At 39.8% G+C, this 22,124-nt stretch overlaps 3 protein-coding genes across 3 annotated transcripts; 2 read left to right on the forward strand and 1 right to left on the reverse strand.

Annotated features, from left to right (window-relative positions):
• Positions 1 to 378: 378 nt before the first annotated feature.
• On the reverse strand, positions 379 to 6,771 carry LOC129193886 (epoxide hydrolase 1-like). The gene is made up of 9 exons (XM_054798653.1): positions 6,424 to 6,771; positions 5,390 to 5,606; positions 5,113 to 5,293; positions 4,732 to 4,941; positions 3,845 to 3,974; positions 3,401 to 3,612; positions 2,611 to 2,719; positions 2,400 to 2,525; positions 379 to 2,330 (listed from the first exon to the last, which is right to left on the reverse strand). The coding sequence occupies exons 1-9, from the start codon at positions 6,444 to 6,446 to the stop codon at positions 2,129 to 2,131; spliced, it is 1,410 nt and encodes a 469-aa protein (XP_054654628.1). The 5' UTR covers positions 6,447 to 6,771; the 3' UTR covers positions 379 to 2,128.
• A 4,104-nt stretch (positions 6,772 to 10,875) lies between these two features.
• Positions 10,876 to 12,543, forward strand: cst3 (cystatin C (amyloid angiopathy and cerebral hemorrhage)). The gene is made up of 3 exons (XM_054798769.1): positions 10,876 to 11,124; positions 11,359 to 11,469; positions 12,243 to 12,543. The coding sequence occupies exons 1-3, from the start codon at positions 10,924 to 10,926 to the stop codon at positions 12,321 to 12,323; spliced, it is 393 nt and encodes a 130-aa protein (XP_054654744.1). The 5' UTR covers positions 10,876 to 10,923; the 3' UTR covers positions 12,324 to 12,543.
• Positions 12,544 to 16,707: 4,164 nt separating this feature from the next.
• On the forward strand, positions 16,708 to 22,106 carry LOC129194291 (glycine N-acyltransferase-like protein 3). Its single transcript, XM_054799425.1, has 5 exons — positions 16,708 to 16,835; positions 17,501 to 17,608; positions 17,663 to 17,777; positions 19,438 to 19,570; positions 21,707 to 22,106. The coding sequence occupies exons 1-5, from the start codon at positions 16,761 to 16,763 to the stop codon at positions 22,104 to 22,106; spliced, it is 831 nt and encodes a 276-aa protein (XP_054655400.1). The 5' UTR covers positions 16,708 to 16,760.
• Positions 22,107 to 22,124: the final 18 nt, after the last annotated feature.

The raw sequence follows: 22,124 nt of genomic DNA on the forward strand, positions 1-22,124 counted from the left end.
ATTCCTGATTCTGAAGGCCCTGGGCAATATGACAACACATAGAAGCTGAAATCTGTGAAAAGAATTCTAACATATGCATACACTATTGGAAGCACTTCAGCAAAAAAACACACTCCTAAATGAAGATAATACTGTAGACTGTTGGGCATAAATTAATATAATTTAATTGAACAAATACTAATATTTAAGCTGGAAATAGTAGTGCTTCTGGTAATGGTTAGGCCAGCATAGAAGGCCTTGCTGGCCCTGACTGCACATGACTTCCTGCATACATCTCTCAGTCAATAACTGCCGGTCAAACATACCTGCTGTGGCCAATTTTTTCATGTGGGTCATATCATACCCATCACAACACAATAGCAGTGAATGTTATTATTGTGAATATTTCTCTTTCTTCAATTTGCTGTGCGTCCATGGCTTTGGTTTGGCTCTCGATGTGACGTCAAAGCCGAGAAACCACGCAGGGGAAACATTTGATAATCACGACTTCATTTCACTAATATTTTGTAGTTGTTTACTGGCGGATGACAGCAGTATGACAAAAACATTTGATTAAGTCAGTACTTTTATTTTGTTATTGCTTTTTTCAACCATTTTTTGTGTCATATGCACTTTAAACCTGATTCGTAGTACAGGCCCCTGAAGGCTATTGACCCTATGTGTGACAGTGTGAAACCTGTTTCAAATACATACAGCGCAATGAACAAAGCTAACAATTATCAATTCACATTTTTGTGTAATGTATTCGCTTCCTGTTTCAACTTTAACCGCTGATTACTTTGTTTCCCCCCCCCTCCCCATGTGGTATCAACACATTGTAAAATCACTAAAACCAAAGATACAGAAAATGTTGATTTTTTTTTACTGTGAAAATTACTTCTCTGCTTTGAAACATTCTTATAGATTAGAATTAGAGATACTCAATATTGTGCAAAACAACGCAAAATGAAATGCAACTTCTTGAAAAAGTGCTGTATTTACATTCAATGAAAAAATAAATTACATTAGTGCATTACAATTTAAACCAGAATGTAAAAGTGTCAGTGCATAATATTGCTGTTATTTGGATGCACCTAACATTTTTGTGTCCAGAGTACATTTCATAGCATATGGTAGTGTAAAAGATGATCTTGGAAACAAAGAAGCGTACAGGACCCATTAGGGACATCTACCAATCAGGAAGAAAAAAAACGTACCAACTCGAATGGCACTGTTGGAGATTAAATTCTCTGCAACCAACTAAAGGTCAAAGTAAGAAACTTTAGAAAATTCATTAAGCCAATTTGACCTCCCCTTACATGTCTGTTACTCTCCAGCTAGGAGAAGGAAAAAAGACTCACACACTGGTATTAGATTTACAAAATGTACTGAAAAATAAATCTGTCAGAATAATTTCACATTCTTCGGATATCCGGGCTAGCTGTCCCTCCTAATGTCCTCCTGTGGCTTCCTGACCAGCAGCCCTCATCGCTAGTCCCCTAAGCCTTTTTATAACAGTTTTCATCAGACCACCGGTGCCAAAATATCTTATGTTTTCATTCTTTGGTGATATGTGTGTAATAAAACAATATTATCCTACAGCACTCATTTGACAATAAATGTCCACTAACACCAAGCAATCCAAATTCGGATCAACACCAAATAGTATACCTTCGTAGATACTAATAATCCAACCAATTTTTATGACTGATTTTTTTCCCATTAGTAATTATACATCATCCACTGTGGAAATTTAAAAATATGTATAAAAATACCTACAATGCTATACAACAGTGGTCACCAACGTTTTTCCTTGTGAGAGCTACTTTTACAAAATGAAAATGGCCAAAGCTACTAATTTTTGTAACATTTATTTTCAGAGCTTATTTTAAACCCAAACAAAGCAAATATGCTTGTTTTACCAAAACATGAACAAAATGCTGGTGTCCACAACTCACATTTTGTATTTCAGAATGCATTTCTTTCTACTGTTCTTTCATTATTAACTGAAAACCTGAATGAAAAGCAGGCTTGCGGGCACCTCATGTGGTCGTAGGGGGCTACCTGGTGCCCGCGGGCACCACGTTGGTGACCCCTGCTATACAAGGTAAGCAAATATGGGAGTAAACCCTTTCAAAATCATGCACGTTCAAAGCGTCTCCACTTTTTGAACAAACTGAATGAGATCAGTGGCAAACAGGTGAGGCTCCTCAAAGGCAGCAAAGTGACCACCACGAGGCATGAACGTGTAGGACACAATGTTACGAAACCTGATTTGGGCCCACGATTTAGGGCAGTGTATCAGCTCCCCAGGGAAGGCAGCCAGTCCAGTAGGAACATATATACGTGTCCTGTCAAAAAACATAGTATTCATCACATGACTCTAAAAAACACTTTAGTATGGTGATGAAGACACATGCCTTGAATCCACCCTGTTTTCTGGATTCTCCTTGAAGTTTTCTTTGTAGAACCGCATGGATGAGACGATGGAGCCTGTGGTCCAGTAGATCATAACGTTTGTCAGGAGGTCATCGAGGCTATATTTCCTGCACAAATGCACATACATGCACATAGCTATAACAGACCTCATAAATATTGCTGGAAAAAAAAAGATCAAATGTAGTCTTGGACCTTTTCAGTCCACCATCCGCCAGGTCTTTGTTCTTCAGGTCAGTCCAGGTGGAGAACTTCTCCAGAATGTATGCAGCCAAGCCTACAGGAGAGTCATTCACTCCACAGCCTGTTAAAACAAGCAATCATACGTATCACACCTCACATTCATTTACACACCAAAACACAGTGGATGCACCAAAGGAAAAAAGTTAAAGCTTCAACCCAAAAGGTACCAATGATGGCAAAGGGGGAAAATGTGACGATAACCATAGAACTGGAAATGTAACGTATTGTCGTCTTTGACATCTTTGTTCTGGCTCCTTAGTACAATATGGAGAAAGAGACAATTAGGCTAGAATACAATTCATGTTTGTTTTACTTATTTTTGTTTCCCTCAATGTTATCTCTGCCCAGTGTTGACATTTGTATAGTTGCGCATGCGGGTTGTTTCACGAGCGTATCCTTGGGCACTGAACATTTCAATCCAGGACTAAACCTCGGTTTTCGATGACAATTATTGACAAAAATACAGTATGTCTTGGTTTTCGTACATTGTCTCGGTTATTATGCGGCCAGACAGCGTGCCTAACAAACTGGTCAAGTGCCCAATCAAAGCATCCACTCATTGGTGACTCAGTCTCTTTGAAGAATGGATAGTGATAATAAGTGTCTCAAAAAAAACAAAGAGAAGAAAAACATAAGCGAGTTAGTACTTTGATGTCTGCTGAAGAGAGGTTTCTTGATTGATTGTCATTTTGCAGAAAATTTGGGTCGAATTCAACTAAAATTAAAGCACTCATGTTCTTACCTGCTGTGTCGGGTTTAGTAGCCTGAATGTGAAAGTACCCAGATTCCCTCAAGATTTCCCACACGTTCTTTTCAAAGAACGGGAACATGCGGCGAACATCTTCGCTACTCAGGCCCACCAAGAAGGGCAGGTAAGGGCCAATCAGGAGGGACAACATCACTTTAAACCCTTTTCTTGACGTAAACATGTTTAAGTGGAGGCCTTTCACACACCTGGAAAAGACAAGAGTTTACCAAAACAAAACCACTGAAGTGACTAGCACTACAAGTTTCAATCGAGGAATTTGCAGCATCAGTGTCTTTTGTGCACAGTGTGCACTACTCAATTTGGATAAGAATGTCGCAGTACTGTCACCATGGTAGCTTGTGTGGAAGACATTCCAATGCAGTGACAATACATTGTCAACTGTTGGAAAATTGCTGTTTCGCAGACTTTCTTACTTACTGAGGTTTCATCTGTGCCATGTTGGTGGTGATGAGGGAGCCCCAGTCTCCTCCCTGCAGATAGAACTGGGAGAATCCTAAACGCTCCATCAGCTTCAGGAAAATTCTAGCAGCAGCCAGAGTGTTAAAGCCTACACAGAAGCATAAAGATAGAAATTTTTAAGAGTGTGTTCACACTTGTCATTCTTGGTTTGGTTAATCCAAATTCTGGTACATGTTCAAAACAAATACAATGCAAATACAAATGTTATTTGTATTAATGTCTCTTCTTTTTGTTGTTGCTTAATTTATTGGTATACTGTATATGTTTATGTTTCTTATGTTCTTATTCTTTCTTGTGTTTTCTTTCTTTTCTTGGGAGAATGAACAGAATAAGTTTTTCATTGCATAGTATAACTGCTGTTTTACCTTGCACATGACAATAAAACTCTCTTGAATCTTGAATCTTGAAAACCCTGGTGTGCACCAACTAGACCAAGACGACTCGAGAGATCTCGCAAGTGAACACCGGCATGGTTCAGTTCACTTGAGCTCAATTGTGAACACCACACAAACCAAAAACATAGACGAGTATTAAAATGGTTTACAGGTTTAATACTTTGCAGCTGATAAAAAAAAAACAATTCAATATCTCATACAATAAAAAAAATTGTGAGAATAAAGTTTAATATTGTAAACTACTGGTTTAAGCTTTGCAAATGCACTGCAATAACTTCCTGAGTCTTTAACTAGTATCTTAGTCTGAACTGACATCCCAAAACCAAAAACGTTTGCACGATATTAAAATTCAGATGTACCTACAATATACAGAGTGTCCCCAAAAAATGCTGCAACAGTCTGTCATATATAATACAAACAGCATGCCCATTTTCTATTATAGACAAATACCTTGTTTATGAGGGGCCTCAGAGAAACCATAGCCAGGTATAGATGGGCATATGACCTCAAAGGTAAGACCATTGTGGTTCTCCGTGAGGAGTGGCAGGATCTTGTAGAATTCAAAGAAGGAGCCTGGCCAGCCGTGAACAAGCATAAGTGGGACAACCTTTTGATTCTTGTGTTGAGCAGGACGCACATGGATGAAATGCACATCTATTCCTATTGAGAGAGGGGCAAAATTGAGGAATAGCTCTGGAAAACATGTACACATATCACCAGGAGTATTGGGACCATCCTGACAAGGAAAAAAAATATTATAGCAACTTTTCAACTGTGTTTTTTTCAGCGCAGTGGTCTAATACTCCTTTTTGAGGTATATCAAACAAATACCTTCTATTTTGGTTTTGAAGTGTGGATATTTGTTAAGCACCGCCACTTGTTTTTTCCAGTCAAACTCATGTCTCCAGTAGGAAGCCACACTCTTAAGATACGTTGAATTGAACCCATACTGAAAGGCGCTGTCTTCCAGAGGGTCAGCATAGCGGGCTTTGTCAATGCGCTCATGGAGGTCCTGTTGAATTGGCATGCTGTACATTACTGCACACATTTTGCTGTCTAGTCGAGCTTTTTCTACTATAAGATGTTAACATGTTTCATAAACAAGTACCTTAATTTCATCATCTGAGGTTTGCACCTCAAAGGAATAGATCTTGTCATCCTCTGACTGCGGCCTCTTGCCTGCTCCCCACCATCCTTCACCAGGAGGAATAGTTCGGACTTTTTGGCATCTTCTGTGCAGAATGTACACCAGCGCAACCCCTGCAGCCACACCTGTCCCAATCAGAATCTGCTTTTGGAAAGCATCCAAACCAGCAAACGAGTCTCTGCAGGACAAAATGCGAGGAGGAGTAAACACAGCATTTCTGTGATTCAATATGTTTATATCAACTGAAGCATAGTTGGGGACATGGATCATTCAGTCTGTTTTAGGGTGCCCCTTATAACTTTAGCTAATTTTTCATGTAAGAAATGTAAGAAACGCATCAAAATAAATAATACAAATTGTTAGTATTGGATTAAAAGGATCGTAGATGTCCTTTAGGCGGAAGCTGCATGTCATTGCTTCCCTTATTAGAATATCATGAAAAAGTTATTTGATTTCAGGAGTTTAATTCAGACGAAGAGACAAATTAAAGGCTCAGGTGCAGTTCATGTGCTGTTTAGAACATGAACCAGCAGTTTACAATATTCTGCTTTATTACTATTTTTCACATTTTATGAGATACAGAATTTGGGGTTATTAGCCGTCAGCCATAATCATCAAAATTATTACAAAATACACAGTTGAAATATTTCACACTGCGTGTAGTGAATTTATAAAATATAAGAATCTCACTTTTTGAATTCATCAAATGAAATAAAATAACTCGCCCAAAGTCAGTTGGGACAGGCTCCAGCATGCCCCCGCAACCCTAATGAGGAAGAAGCGGTATAGAAAATGGATGGATGGATGGAAATAAAATAACTTTTATTAACTGAAAATGATTGTGTCTTTTTGCTTTTTGTTTAATTTAACTTATATAATGTGTCTAGGGCCCATTTAGAGTCAGGGACCGCACTTTGGACACCCTGATCTAGGGGCTAATAACCCTGTCTTTCCATCCTAGTGACGTCCCTAGATGGGGGTGAACGTTGACTTACTTCACAAACTGCACTCGTTGCATTTTGTTCCAAAGGCGAAGGCCCACGTGTGATTCAGTAATCTCAAGTAGAGCAGAGGTAATTTATGCAAATCTCTTCTTGCGGAAGGCAAAATAAGGTATTGCCAGCTAATGCAAGATGTTTAAAATGCGCCAACTAGTTGATGAACTCCTCCAAAATCGACGGGGTTTCCCCGAGTAAAAACGTGCACCACTAATCTGCCCAAAGACCACTGAAATAAAAAACTGTGTCCAAGGGTCTGCAGTTGACGAAAGACCCAGCCTACTCGGTCGACGAAGTCCAGACTTCCGGAGGTTCCTCCTCCAGCGGCGACCAGGCGGCGACCAGCATTCCTCACACTTCCTGGTTGTGTCACGTGTTACCATATTTACACTGACGTCATGACGGTGACTTAGCTCTATAAAGTTCGCAAACGTAGTGCAAAAACATAAAAAAGTAAAGGGGAAAAGGTTATTTTTCTATTTATGTTTTACAGGAGAGAGCCTTTCCATTGAGAGATTTATCTGCAGATCAGAGGCAAATCTAATACATCAGAATCAGCTTTATTGGCCAAGTATGCTTACACAAACAAGAAATTTGACTTTGGTTAAATTAAACAAGAGTAATATACTTGCGTTATAAGCTTTAATATATTTATTTTATCACGTGTATGATTTCATGTCACAAAACAATGTAGCATTCTTCACAGGATCAAGCTGGAGGGCCGGCTAAATAATGAGCCCAGAGATGAGGTGCAGGATTCCAAAAGAGAAGGTTTGGAGGCCATCAGTGATCTGCGGTACCACATGTTTGGCTGTCCTACAGGTCTATCCTGCTCATGATTATCTTCAGTAGTTGAAAGTTATTCCATTCTTATTTGTGTTTTTTGTAAGGTTTATGGTGGACTTCTTTTGTGCTTTGGCCAAATAATTCAGACAGATTTGCTTTTGAAAGGGTTAGTGCCATGGCAGTATAGATCATCCTTGCAGACCAAGAAGATGGACAATGTTTTAGACAGGGGAAACATGCACCAGTCCAGATCATGTCCCATTGACTGACAGAGAGAAGACATCTTTGTGTTCAGGGCACGTCTGAACGGTAGAATGCCTTGGGGAAGATCCAGGACACGTTAGAGAGACTATATGTCTCTCAGCTGGCCTGGGAACGACTCAGGATCTGCCGGGAGGAGTTGGACAAAGCAGCCAGGGAGAGGGAAGCCTGGGCTTGTGGTCTAATGGCTTTGACTAGCTGTCAGATTTGGAGGGAATTTTGGGGTATCAAAATAAAAGGACAGAAAGAAGCCGGTGCTGATTGAATACTTTTGCTAGTACCGGATCTTGCTAGTATCGGAGAACTAAATGTCCGTGTAAACTAATGTCCTCCACAGCCTGTTAATGCTTATTACACTTCACATGCATTTACACACTCATATACAGTGGAACCACCAAAGAAAAAAGTTAAATGTTCAGTGCAAATTTTCTGGAAAAATGCCAACACAAAAGGGTACCAATGATGGCAAAGAGGGAAAATGTGATGATAACCACAGAACTGGAAATGTAACTTATAGCAATGCGTCTGTGTAGGCTCTCAGTCGTACAGGAGTTGTCCATCGAGGAAAGCGGCAAATGCTGCCGCAAAGGATGCCGCTCAGGTCTCTGTCAAGTTTGCTCCATGCGCCTCTCTCCTTTGCAGTTGGCCACTTGATCCTGCCACGCTGCTCTAGCTGCTTGGGCATACTTCCTGTTTGTTTGGCTGAAGTAGGGACAGTGTGTCCACCATCCAGGCTTGCTGTCTCCATCTCTTGCCCCGTTTCCTCTGCTGTTGCCCTTCCTGCACTGTCGGGTCCTGCTACACTGTGGTTTGCTCCCTGGCTTTGGGTCCCTTTCGTCTGACCTGCCGAAGCAGTGCGATTGTGCTGTCTGGGCTGCCTGCCACACTTCATCTTTCCTTGATGGATATGCAAGCCTCTTAGTGAGGTCACTTTCTGCCACCCACAACTACACTTCCGGAGGAACTTCTCGTAGTCATTATCCATTCCATTCATTACCGTTTGGTCCGTCCTGGTGGGCCCTTCTTCCACCCCGCCTCTCGGAGGGCCCTCGGGTTGTTTAAAGCTACCAATCACTCTTTTGAGGACAGCGAGGTAAAGATTTTGGCCAAAGAAAACAGATGGTTTGAAAGAGGAGTAAAGGAAGCTATTTTTGTCAAACAACAGAACCCATCATTGAATCGGAATGGTGGTTTGAGGTTTAATTTGGACCCTGTGTTCAGCAGGTTACTGAGACCAAAACCCACAGCTCTTAGTCTTGCAAATGAGGTGAAGCCAGGGCCGAGCCAGAACAATAGATGCTAACGAGCCAGTATCAGAGTCATTCATACCCAATTCAGGGAGCGACACTTCCCTTTTATCGGAGGTGTTAACAGCAGGATAGGATTATACCACTACTCCGCCCAGGCTTAGTGTAAGGAACCAATAGTAGGAGGGTGTTGGCACACCAATTCCGCCCACTCTTACTGTATTTAAGGCCTAAGCTACCAGCACTTATTAGTTCGCTGACGAAGCTCTTCGGATGAGGAGCGAAACGCCCGACACCTTCTTCACAGAAGTACAGATGACGTCTCAAGAAGCCTTTTCCTCGAACTTATAGCAATGTAGGAAAGTGGTTTCTATCCTTGACTGCTCAGCACAATATGGAGAATGAGACATCGAGGCTACAATATAATTAATATTTGTTTTACTTATTATTTTTTACCTCCATGTTATCTCTGCCCATTGTTGACATTTGCGCATGCGGGTTGTTTCACGTGTGTATTTTTGTACTAAAAATTAAAATACGGGACTAAATCAGAATTTGGGTGCAGTGAACACTCGGTTTTAGTCAAAATGATGTCCAAAAATGTCTCCTATATGATACGGCCAGACAGCGCACCTAACAAACTGGTCAAATGCCACTCAGTGGTGACTCAGTGTCTTTGAAGAATATCCATCCCGTAGCCCTTACCCTTTGTCTTAGCCCTACCCCTTAAAAGCGAGGACCAAGGGAAAGAAGCCACTAAGCATTTTGATGCCACTTGATTGTCATTATGTCATCACTCTCCACTGCTTTCAAGCTGTGACTAGGTAGATGAGACAATTAAATTGTTCATAATAAATGTTTTCTACCATAAAGTACAGTGAATACATTTTCTACATTGCTAAGCATAAAACGGGCTTTAGACATAGACGCCGCATCGACCGCTGAGCCGTACGTCAACGTCGCAGCCATATTGGATGTGTCAAGGCTGCGCTGTAAATGAAGAAATTTAATTTAATTCCCATCGTTTATACATTCACACACGCACTAATATACTTGGGAAACAGTAATTAGTGCGTATGTGAATGTATAAACGAGAGGAATTAAATTATATTTCTTTGTAGAAAGGAAAAGGCTTCTTGAGACGTCATCTGTACTTCTGTGTAGAAGGTGTCGGACGTTTCGCTCCTCATCCGAAGAGCTTCGTCAGCAAACTAATAAGTGCTGGTAGCTTAGGCCTTAAATACAGTAAGAGTGGGCGGAATTGGTGTGCCAACACCCTCCTCCTATTGGTTTGTTACACTAAGCCTGGGCGGAGCAGTGGTATAATCCTATCCTGTTATTCACACCTACGATAAAAGGGGAAGTGTCGCTCCCTGAATTGGGTATGAACGACTCTGATACTGGCTTGTTAGCATCTATTGTTCTGGCTCGGCCCTGCCTTCACCTCATTTGCAAGACTAAGAGCTGTGGGTTTTGGTCTCAGTAACCTGCTGAACACAGGGTCCAAATTAAACCTCAAACCACCATTCGTCCGAAACGTCCGACACCTTCTACACAGAAGTACAGATGACGTCTCAAGAAGCCTTTTCCTCGATGGACAACTCCTGTACGACTGAGAGCCTACACAGACGATTCTTTGTAGAAAGGCGCTTTATGAATTTCCAGCGCAGCTTTGACACATCCAATATGGCGGCGACGTTGACGTACCGCAGCAGTGGACAAACCCACTATATGCGGCGTCTATCAATGTCTATGGACTAAGCACCCTTGTTTTTCAGTCCTAGTGACTTCCCTGGCTGCGGGTGAAAGTTCACTTACTTCAGCAACTGCACTCGTTGCTCGGTGAACGCCCAGTGTGATTCAGCAATAATTTGAAGTGGAGAACATGTAACAAAAACGAAAGAATGTACGCATGTCTATTATAGCGCAAGACTAAATAAGGGATCGCCAGCTAATAGAATCAGTTTAAATTCACCAAATACTAGGTGAACTAATCAAACATCGACGGGGATGCCGGATAATAAAACAATAAAACCAAACGAACACCACCTAATATGCCAACAAACACAAACCCAAAATCAAGTTTGTCAACACGATGTTGATTGGTCAACATGCGAGCCAATCACATGGCGTGACGCAGTTGTTTGTATAATAAAGAGCGAGCACAGTGTTGTTGAGATTCCCGAGTGACAAGAAGTTCGCCATGTTTTGGAGGCTTGTTTTCCTTATTTCCGGGGCAGTTTGCGCCGTCGGTCTTGATGTTATCGTCGGGGGCTTCACTGATGTGGATGGCAATAACGAGCAAGTGCAAAACGCCCTGAACTTTGCCATTACCGAACACAACAAGGCCTCGAACGATTTGTACCTCAGCCAAAAGACAGACGTGGTGAAGGTTCAGCGGCAGGTAAGTGACGTAAGACCCACAGCACGAAGTCAGATTATAGCACTTTATTTGAAGTGTTTATAGAATTTAAACACTCCTTACTCGCATTGGCGTTATTCACATTACAGCCACGACTTGTGTTTTCTGTATGGATTATGCTTTTACAAATACAGTAGGTACAGTAGTTCTGTCATGTGATTGTCTCGTCATTTGTAAAATTCACCATTAGACTTGTGTCATTGTGTATTCTTGCAGGTAGTCAGCGGCATGAAGTACGTCATTACTGTGAAACTGGCAAAGACCTCTTGCAGGAAAGGCGGCTCAGAGGAACGGTGCGACATTTTCCAAGACCCAGTAATGGCTAAGGTACGATTCTTGATATTTAGGTTAAATATATTATATAGTTATTTTAATGATCAAGTCTCCTGTTCAGTTTCATGTTGTGAAAACAGATTCATCAAAATGTTTTGTGTCATTTACTTGTGTGGCTACTTTTTGGAATTATGGTTACCTTTCTTTTCCATTCCTCAAATAAACCCATTGCTGTTGTATTTCAAACATAAATTGCTCATTTTGTTCAATGAGTCCACTGTTTAGAAGCACAAAAAACAACCTTATTGAAACATGCAAGTGTTTTTTGCAGTAATTTAAGGGACTGAAAAAAACAACTTGGCACTGGAGCTACTGGTATCTTGTGTGTGTGTGTGTGTGTGTGTGTGTGTGTGTGTGTGGGTGGGTGATCTAAAGTAGTGTCCCTGCAGTATTTCATGATAGGTTAGTCATTTGAACAAACGATTCAGAAGTGCAAGTTTTCTTCAATGACATGGTACACAGTGCAAGGTTTTGAACAAATTGTTCGACTGTGTTTACAAGTGCTGACCGTTATGAGGTTTGTTTCTGGAGTTTTGAAAGTTGAATGAGAAATTCTTAGCATTCAAGTGATGATTAAAAATCACTCTCACAACATCATTATTGAACAAGATGTTTCATTGTCTGACATGTAAATCCACTTAGAACATTGTGAATAGGGAACAACAAGATGACAAACACAAAGTTTGACGTTTGTCTGACATTATTTATGAGTGAAAAAGAGGAAGTGACAAAGCACGTCTTTTATATTTCACATTTTGTTTCCTCAGCCTTACCAGTGCACATTCACGGTGTGGAGCCGCCCATGGTTGCAGTCCTTGATTCTGACGGAAGAAAAGTGCTCAACCTGAACTACATAAGAAAACTGTTTCCAGGAATTGAACGGCAAAATACTTCTATAGTTTACAAACCCCAGTATTTTAGAATGTAGAATAGATGTGAACCTATCTGGTATTGTGTTGTTTTTCATCTTTATAGTGAAACAAGCTAACAAGTAGATGTGCACTTCATTGCTAATTAGCCTTTTAAAAACAGTATTTTGAAAATTTAAATTAAAGCACCTTGTAACAATTGTGTCCCTGTGTGAATCAATCTTTTAAAGTACAGTGAAATGTATAATGATTATTTTAGTATTTTATGGTGAGTGTGGGAGAAATTTGAAATCGATTTTTGTATATGTATACAGTCGTCCCTTGCCACTTCGCACATCAAATTTTGTGGCTTCATGTTTTTTTCAAAATGTATTAAAGTCATCGCTGTTTTGTGGTTGACTACGAGTAAAAAAAAAAAACATATTGAAGCAAATGTTACGTATTTTTGGGCTAAATTATGCATTTTCAGTCAAAGATAGCTAAATGAACTCAAATATAAATAAAAGCCATTCACAAGACCAATATGTTGTGATATGTAGCATTCTAAAACTGGTCACTAGGTGTCAGTAATGTTAAATTGATGAGACAATAGTCACTGCAGGAAGTACAGGGAGCAAAAAAGGAACAAGGAGCTCTCATAATATGGAATCACAGGAGTGCCAAAATTAAAAGGGAATACGTGCAGAAAGACAGAGAGAATAATACAAAAATATATAAATGTCATATTTTTTACTATATTGTTTTTGTTTTTCTGTATTGTCTTTGTTTTTCCAATTTGCCGTTGTTTTTCCTGTGTTGTATTTGTCTTTTCCACTTGCGTTTTGTCATTGCATTTTTCATTGCATTTGATAATACCATGCAAATGCAGAAAACTGACCCGCCCACAGCTTTTGCCTTTAGGGTTAGCCTTTAAAACTTTAAAGACTTTTTTTTAATCAAAACTTTCCATGACGTTTTCCAGCAACCGAGCAATTGCTCATAATTCTCGCTGAACACCTCTTCTCAATTCGTCCACGTCCACCATATTAAAATTTCCCCGTTTACTTTTGATAAACATGTATTTGCGTCTACTTTCTGTCCGTGACATTATTTCCGGGTTCCGGAGTTTCCTTAACTACATAGCCACTGTAAGCAGAAATCGTGTAATCACGTATGGAGTGGTCGTCATCCTGGCAGAATGACCCGCCCACAGCCTTCTTCCGCATTTGCATGGTATTATCAAATGCAATGACAAAACGCAAGTGGAAAAGACAAATACAAAACAGAAAAAACAACGGCAAATTGGAAAAAACAAAGACAAAATAGTAAAAAAATATGACCACATTTGTATATTTTTTTTATTATATATTCTCTTTGTAGTTCCACATTTGTATATTTTTGTATTATTGATTCCCTTTGTATTTCCACACGTATTGCCGTTTAATTTTGGCACTCCTGTGATTCCATATCCTAATGTGTAAGCGTACATTATATATTTTCTCTTAAGTCTTCAATATTTGGTAATATGAGTGTAAATTTTTCTATGCTATGTGGAAGTTCAATTTGGTTGGCTCTGGAACCAATTAACCTTGATAAACCAGGGATTACTGTCATGAAAATGGAAATAATCAGTTTCAGGGTCAAAGCGCTGCTTGATAAAACCTTTTATTAACCATATGGGCAATATTGTAAGTAAAATTTTAATATTCTTACATCATACAAGTGAAAAATTAGGTAATCACTGTTCATTCTCTCCATTTAGCTGTGAGCTGTGTTGGCACACATTTTGCTCCTAGTCTTTTTGCTTTAAATGAAAGCTTGAAATGGATATTCTTCTCATCTCACATTCTTAACAAAGCTTGTCTAAGTGTTGTGCATCATATGGACAACATGGCATCCTTCAAGTTTATTTTTAAGCCTGTTCCCTCAGAGAAATGATTTGACGTTAATCCCTGATGTTAAAGTTGCAGCACTGAAAATGACTTCCCAGACCAGAATGAACAGAAGACAAAACAACATTCAACTGAATATGATTTTGAATATGGTTTTGTCGCTTCCAGGCACGTTAAAGGAAAACTGCACTTTAAAAAAAATGTCCCCATCATCCACAATCCTTATGTGAGACATGTGTAACCAGTGGTGTTTGTCTCTCTGGGTTGAGGATGAGGAGTGACGACAAACACAGGGTTGCTGCGGTTGCACTTTGTTTTACTGATGGAAGTAACACAAATGATGCCGTCACGATGTGGCCCTCTCACATGGAGATCACGAACAAAAAGGGAAGTACAAAGGCGTGGTCCAAACTTGTAAGAGGTGTCACACTAATTAGAGCATTAGGGGTACACAGTGACAGACGTTATTGACGTTCCACATTACACGTGAACACGTCTTTCTCTTTTCTGTGCTTTCGAAAGCTATAAAGACACATAAAAAGAGACAGCTCGAGCTGCCGAGCTTTTATCAAATGTATTTCTGCCACCGTTGTGGCCATTTTTGTGGCTTCAAATTGCTCTGAAGTGAAATGCATTAGTGAAGAGTGGCGTAATAACCTCTTTTTGCCTGGCGCAAAAAACTTAAAAGTCGTGTAAATACGTTGCAGGGATCGGGTGTTTAGGTTCTATAAATTATATATAAATGGTTTATGTGGCGCAAGACCGTGATCATTTGGCAATGTTTTCCCAGCTGAGTAGTCTGTGAGAAGATCATGGCGTGCATGTACATTTTTGCTGCCTGTGTGGACATTTGATGGTGACTGTGTCTAAAGTTACTGATGTTAAATTTGATTCGATTATATACCTGCAGTCCAATCTGAGTGTTAGAGACCAGTCTGCAGTCTTTCCCCTGAAACCAAAAACATCCGGCTCAGTTTTGTTGGACTCCTGTTTTAGACGTATTTAACTGCAGGCAGGATTGCTTCAACCAAGCTGTGATATTCGCCATGGAGTTAGTGGGCTTCTCGACCACCTGTGAGATTTCGCGACCATGAGCGTAAATTACAGTGTCATCAGCATACGTTTGGACACACATCAACGCAAATGGATGAGAGGTTATTAATGTAAAGTGAGAACAAGAACAGTCCTAAATTTGATCCGTGAGGAAGACCAGTGGACAGACGGAGGACTACTGATTTAACGGACTGGACTCTGACATGATAGGAGCGCTCAGTGCGGTATGACTCAAAATTACATGATTTTGTCAGCAAGATTTATGATTGATAGTGTCAAATGCCTTCTTGAGACCCAGGAACACAGCACCGACAACCCCACCTCGGTCTAACATGGCTCTGATGTTTGCCGTGAAATAACAAGTAGCAGCCTGCGTGGAGTAAACTGCATGGGGTGTAGAGCAAAGGGTGTGGTGTTTAAATGGTGTTTAAATAGTTGTTTCTCTGCAATATTGGACACCGTGGGCAATATACTGATGGGTCTGTACTTTGCCATAGAATGAGAGTCTCCACTTTTAAAAATGGGAGTGACAACAGCGGGTTTCCACACTTGGGAACATTTTTTGTGAAATGGGCAGATTAATAATTTTGTGCTAAGCTTACATTTACATTTGAAGTAACTTAATAGTGTGCGATACCTCTGATTCTGTGATATTTAGTAAATTGAAAAAAAAAAGTAAAGTGAATAAAATCGTTAAATAATAATAATCGTTAAATAATATGCACGTATGTTTATGCATATCCATCCATCAATTTTCTATGCCGCTTATCCTAATTAGGGTCTCGGGGGTATGCTGGAGCTGATCCCAGCTGACTTCGGGCGAGAGGCGGGGTTGTTTATGCATATATGTTTTGTAAATATCCAAGTCTTTGTTTGTAGATTTTGTAGCTTTTTATAATTTATTTAATTTGATGGGCCTGACATCTATTTTGTTTATTTAGGGTAATAAGCCTAATAAGGATACGTAGTCAAACATGATACTGTTTTATTGAGTACATTAGTGAAAAGAGAACATTCAAGCAATGGGTGTTGTCACTGCCTTCACAGCAATGAGTGGAAACTGAGTGGAAGAGTTGAAAGAAGAATCCCCTTATTCTGCTCTGGTTTATAAGGTATGTCACATTATAGACATTTATTGTAACTGTCTTATCTGACCCGTGCTGGCTGGGAAAAAAATTATTTTGACGTTAAGTCATTTTTGTGTTCTCATTTTATACTCTTTGGCGACCCATTTTTTTCAGTTTGTCGGATAATTGCATTCCTGTTGCTATAGCATTCCTATATATAATCAACAAAAATGTAAACGCAACACTGTTGTTTTTGAGTAGATAATTAATGTATTACATATTTGATATAAAAATACATGTATGTGTATACAATATATGTATCTATGTGATTATTGCCTGTGTTGATGACTGATGAGGATTGAACTCAAGATTTCAGTGTGAAGGCAGGACGCACTGCAATAGAGAGGACTCGTTTGTCCCCAAGAATGAGGATCCTACAAAAAGACGAGCTAGTGACTGCTGAGGAAGTTCTGCTGAAACACTTACCAAAGTCTTTTCAGGTATAGATCCGCAGACGCCTTAACATTTTCATGAACCAGTTACATGTTTTCGTGAAGCAATTTGTGGTTTGAATTTGAAGTCAGTTGCAGAACCGGCCCAACCCAAAGTGATGCCCTAGGCAAGATTATGGTTTATATTGTCTTTCATTTGCAAGGTAACATTTCACCCAATTTACATGGTTAACAAATGACAAATAAATACAAAAAAAATCTCAAATAAACATAAATACCCTTACTGCAAAATTTAAATCCTTTAAATAAGGGAATAAATAATAATAATAAAACCTTACAACAACACCAAACAGTTTAAATAATCATACAACTCTATAAGCTATGCAATGACTGTATACAAAAAATAAACAAAAGCTGCTGTATATAAAATACCTCTATAAAACTACATGCAAAACTATGTACTTGCAGTAATATTAATTGGGCATTGCTTTACATTTGAATTAATGTGAGCCTTTCCATTTAAAAGTTCACAGCAAAATGTATTTGAATATAATTAAATTAAAGGATAATTTTTTCTTCTTTCTAATTTTTTTCTTGGTGCCCCCTGGAGGCCCCGGCACCCTTAAAACTTGCCCATATTGCCTAATGGGCCAGCCGGCTCTGATACATTGTTTTGTTTGTGAACCACTGTCATGCCTTTGCTGTCTTTGCAGCTCTACGGATTGGTATATGCTTATAACAAGAATGAACCAAATCCCATACAGTTCATTGTTGATACATGGCCTGATTTTAAAGTCTTCATTTGCCGACCTGACACAGAGGTGAGTTTGCGTCCTTTTAGAGTTAGTGCCCCACCTCACTTCAGTATTTTACAGAAAAAGCAAGACTTCACAAGAAAGGTGGCAATCTTTAGCATGGATGAGCAGATTTTAAAGAAAATGCTCTCAGAGGAGGGCGCAGTCGACTGGAGCTCTTACTTTCGTCTTGGAGGTAATTTCACCGCACCGAAGAAAAAGCGTCTTCAATCACAAATTCTTTTGAGATACAGACGTCATTAGGACTGAAAGTAAGGGGGGGCTTATCCATTGGGTGTCCGTTTAGGAATGTGCACGCACCAGAAATGATTCATTCATTTACATGGACTTCATAAATTAATTAATTATCGGAAGAGCATTTATCAGGATCTGTTATCTGGCTCGTTCTTTCCTTCCCTGTCTTCCCTTTAGTTCATACATTCCTTTTCTGTACCGCTTGTCCTCATTAGGGTCACATTCTGGACTGGTCACCAGTCAGTCACAGGGCACATATATAGACAAACAACCATTCACACTCACATTCACACCAATGGACGATTTTGAGTCTCCAATTAACCTAACATGCATGTTTTGGGAGGAATAACCGGAGAAAACCCACACAAGCACAGTTAGTAAACGCACTAGACGTAGGTTATGCAATTAATAATTACGCATATAATTTACTAGTAATTAAGTCCGCTTCTTGGCAACGACTCTCAAGTTACATTTGTTGAATGGAGAAGCAATAATGGGCAGTTTCTGCCCAGGTCCTAATGCCAGCCGCTGGGAAACACAGCTTTACAGCTGTAACATGGCTTAGGTAGTAAGTGCACTTAGTTCCCAATCCTAAAGTTGAAGGTTCAGTTCTTGTGCATGCATTTATTGTGTTGTATAAAATTATATTATGTCACTGTCCTCCAATCAGCACCACCTGTCGAATATTAGGGGCAATGGTTTGACTGAGAAGACCGTAAATTATGTTTGATAACTTTGATTTCTGATTGCAGCCATCTAATTTCAAGCCATATGCAAATGAATATGAATATATAGAATCAATATTGAAAATTTAGGCTGCACGGTGGCCTAGTGGTGAGCATGTTAGCCACACAGTCAGGAGATTGTGAAGATCTGGGTTTGAATTTCCGTTGGGCATCTGTTTGCATGTTCTCCCCGTACATGTGTGGGCCCATTTGTGTTTCGCATTTTCCATTACTGGTGCTACTACACCCATTCAGGAGCGTTTATAACAGTTGTATAGCTTAGCTGGTAGTGTGTTTGGTTCCTTATCAGGAGATTGTTGGTTCACTTCCAGAATCAAGGTCCAACAATTTTTTTTTACTACATTTGTTTACCATGTTTAGTGTTTCTTCTAAAATACATTGAGCTGAGCTTCCAAACTATTCTGACATTCATTCTATGTTTCGACACATTTCCACAGCGTTTCAGTCCAGCTTCAGCTTCCGAATGGCTCCAGTGTTCATTCCAATTTTCGATTTTCGTACCTTTTTCAAAGCATGTCAGTTTAGCTTCAGCTTTTCCGCATTCATATGCAATGTCTACTGACATTGCATCATCTACTGATCAATACTTTTACGGTATTTGTTTTGGCTCATGTTCTTGCTGGTTTGTGTTAAACGCATGCCTGAATTAATATCAGCCCCCCCTAAAACATATCTAACAACGTCCATGCTTTGAGATGCACCTTGCATCTTTGCAAGAAAGAGGTTTGTTGCACTAAAAAAAGGGGGGGAAATGTATACAAATGTAAAACCAATGTGTCTAGTACATGTGTAATGATTGCATAAATGACTAAGTGTATTTAAAGTAATATAATTTAATGTGCAATTTATTTGCAGGGTGTGACGTTTCTCACACCTCCACGATCAGAGAAGTTTCATTGAACAGAAAAGTCAGCTACCACTGGGTGGCTTCGACAAACCTTCTGTATTTGCCAGATAGTCGTCATCTGGACACACCAACATTTGATAGGTGTGTAGATGATACCACACACACACACACACACACATACACATACACATGCAAATTCAAATACAGTATCTTACAACATTTCAGCAACCATTGTCATTATTAACCATATTATATATTACGTATATCTTCTCATGGGACATTACTATCAGTGATGTGCTGTCAGGGGAGGCAAGTGAGGCAGAGCCTCAGCTGTCATGATGAAAAATTAAAAAACAAATAATGATAACAAAAAATAAATATTCGTCCATTGAACTGTACTATGAATATGTTTTCTGTATGATTCCGTTTTTAACATTTACTTTAGTAAAAATCGCTGAATTTGCACGATGAAATACAGGCCAGAAACCTTAGATGTGACAGCAGTGCAAATTTTTCATTGGGGTGGCCAAGGTGAGACCATTACTCACATAGGCGTGGCAATAAGTTGATACCTGAAATGTCTAGATGGCCAGTGAGGTGGCCGGAGAGTGGAGGCCACCCCTGGCCACCCCTGGCCACCACGTAGCTTCGCCACTGTGGCTGTCGCGAGTGTCTTTTCTCAGCTGAGTGCACTCAGTGACTCCACTCAGTTTGATCATGGCATCTGCCAGTTTCTATTTGTCAGCAGGTCTCCAATAATATAATGTTGCACAAACATTTGTTTTACACCATGGCTTTCTACAGCCCATCTAATGCCTTTAATGTAAGCGTGACATCATCATTCTTGCTAACCGGACAATAAAATGTAGAGAAACTGCGCTTGCAGTACTCGCTTCATCCTGAGAGGTGGGGGGCGTGCATAGTGCTTGTCACTTCCGTTCTTCCATAGAGAGGAAAAGCCAGTGTTTTCTTCTCTTTTTGTTGACGGCAGTGCGAGTTGGAGAGCAGCAAGTCAAACACAACATATTTGTATGCTCTGCTGAATGAATGAATGAATTTGACTGCCAAGATGGAGAGGATTATACACCCAAGCTCACCAGGAGGTGATCAGACTTAGTGTCAGAACTTTTTCTGGAGAAGGATAGGATGCATGTGCTTCAAATACAGAAAAAAGGTAAAACCACAAAGTTTTCAGTTCATAAAAAAAATAATAAATGGGACTAAGAAGTATTTGACATTTTTTGTGTGAATTATTATCTTCGTTTCCTTGTTATTCTCTTAATGAGCAACGTGTATTAACAGTAGTCACTGCCTCAGCAGCCATGAACCTCACCGCACGTCACTGATTACTATAGTAACAAACGAAACTTGGATACAACTTAGATTAATTAGCCAGTGCACAGCTTGGAAAGCAAAGCAGTATTAAGTTTACTGTTCTCTGAAAATGATTCATTGTCTAAACACGTCACAGTGAACATGTCCAAATTGTGAATATTTAGTGTTAGCACCACTGTTATCCAACTGCCTAAATCCTCTTGGGCATGGAATTCACCAAAGCTGCACAAGTTGTTACTGGAATCCTCTTCCACTTCCACATGATGACATCACAGAGCTGCTGGTTCACTATCATGTTGGAAAACTGAGACACGTGACAGTTTTGCTTCAGAATGTCACAGTTAGGGATGCTCCGATCAGAGTTTAATGCTGCCGATTCTGATACCGATCATCGTATCGCATTCACTCTTATACTATAATATTCAGTGCCATTTTTTTCTTTATTAGGTTATGATATTCATGTCAATATGTCAAAAATGCACTTGTATAGCGTTATGTGCTTACAAATTAGTTTGATAGCTACAAAGCCAGGTGAAATCCACACGCTACGGGAACTCTACGAGGGCACACGTCTCACCACACCCGTCTTTTCAACACATCAGAGCCCAGTTTCGACTGCGAGGAAACACAGGACATGACAAAGTATTTCTAAGTGGACCTACACATTTTCTCCAACCACAGATGGAAAATTTTTGTATATGTCAAACTTTTGACTTTTTTTTATACCATTTTACCTTGAAACCGGTAACCAGCCCACGCCGAGCTGTGTGTTGACTTATTTTCAGTGCATAGTAAATCTACTTCTATTTTTAAAAAGCTGTACATTGACTACTCTTACGTATATCCCAGTTTCATTTCTGTGGCATTGTCTGCTGAAATGTGAGGGGTGTGCTCACTTTAATGAGACACTGTAACTGGTAACGTTATTTTTTGTTTTTACAGCAAGCTTAAATCAAGGATTTCATCTCTCAGTCTTTCCCATGTTGACCTGATAAATCGGAACTGGAATTTGGGTGGATCTGAACGAACACACAAGAACATCACATTCCTCATCAGCAACTTGCCTTCATGCTGCATCACTGATGATCAGGGTCAGCCTGTATCATGGATTCTTGTGTACGAATGCTCGGCATTGGGCGTTTTGTATACTCTGCCCGAACACAGACGTAAAGGTTATGCCAAAGTGTTGATCTACACCATGGCCCAGAGACGCCTAGCTGAGGGCTACCCAGTGTTCTGCTACATAACGGAAGACAACGCAGTCTCTTATAAGATTTTCAAAAGTATGGGCTTTATTGAGGATCCCTCATATAGGGCATCGTCGTTTGAAATAAACATCTAATTTGTAAAAGCAGCTCGG

The sequence above is a fragment of the Dunckerocampus dactyliophorus genome, chromosome 14 (genome assembly GCF_027744805.1).
Source record: "Dunckerocampus dactyliophorus isolate RoL2022-P2 chromosome 14, RoL_Ddac_1.1, whole genome shotgun sequence".
NCBI classification, from domain to species: domain Eukaryota; kingdom Metazoa; phylum Chordata; class Actinopteri; order Syngnathiformes; family Syngnathidae; genus Dunckerocampus; species Dunckerocampus dactyliophorus.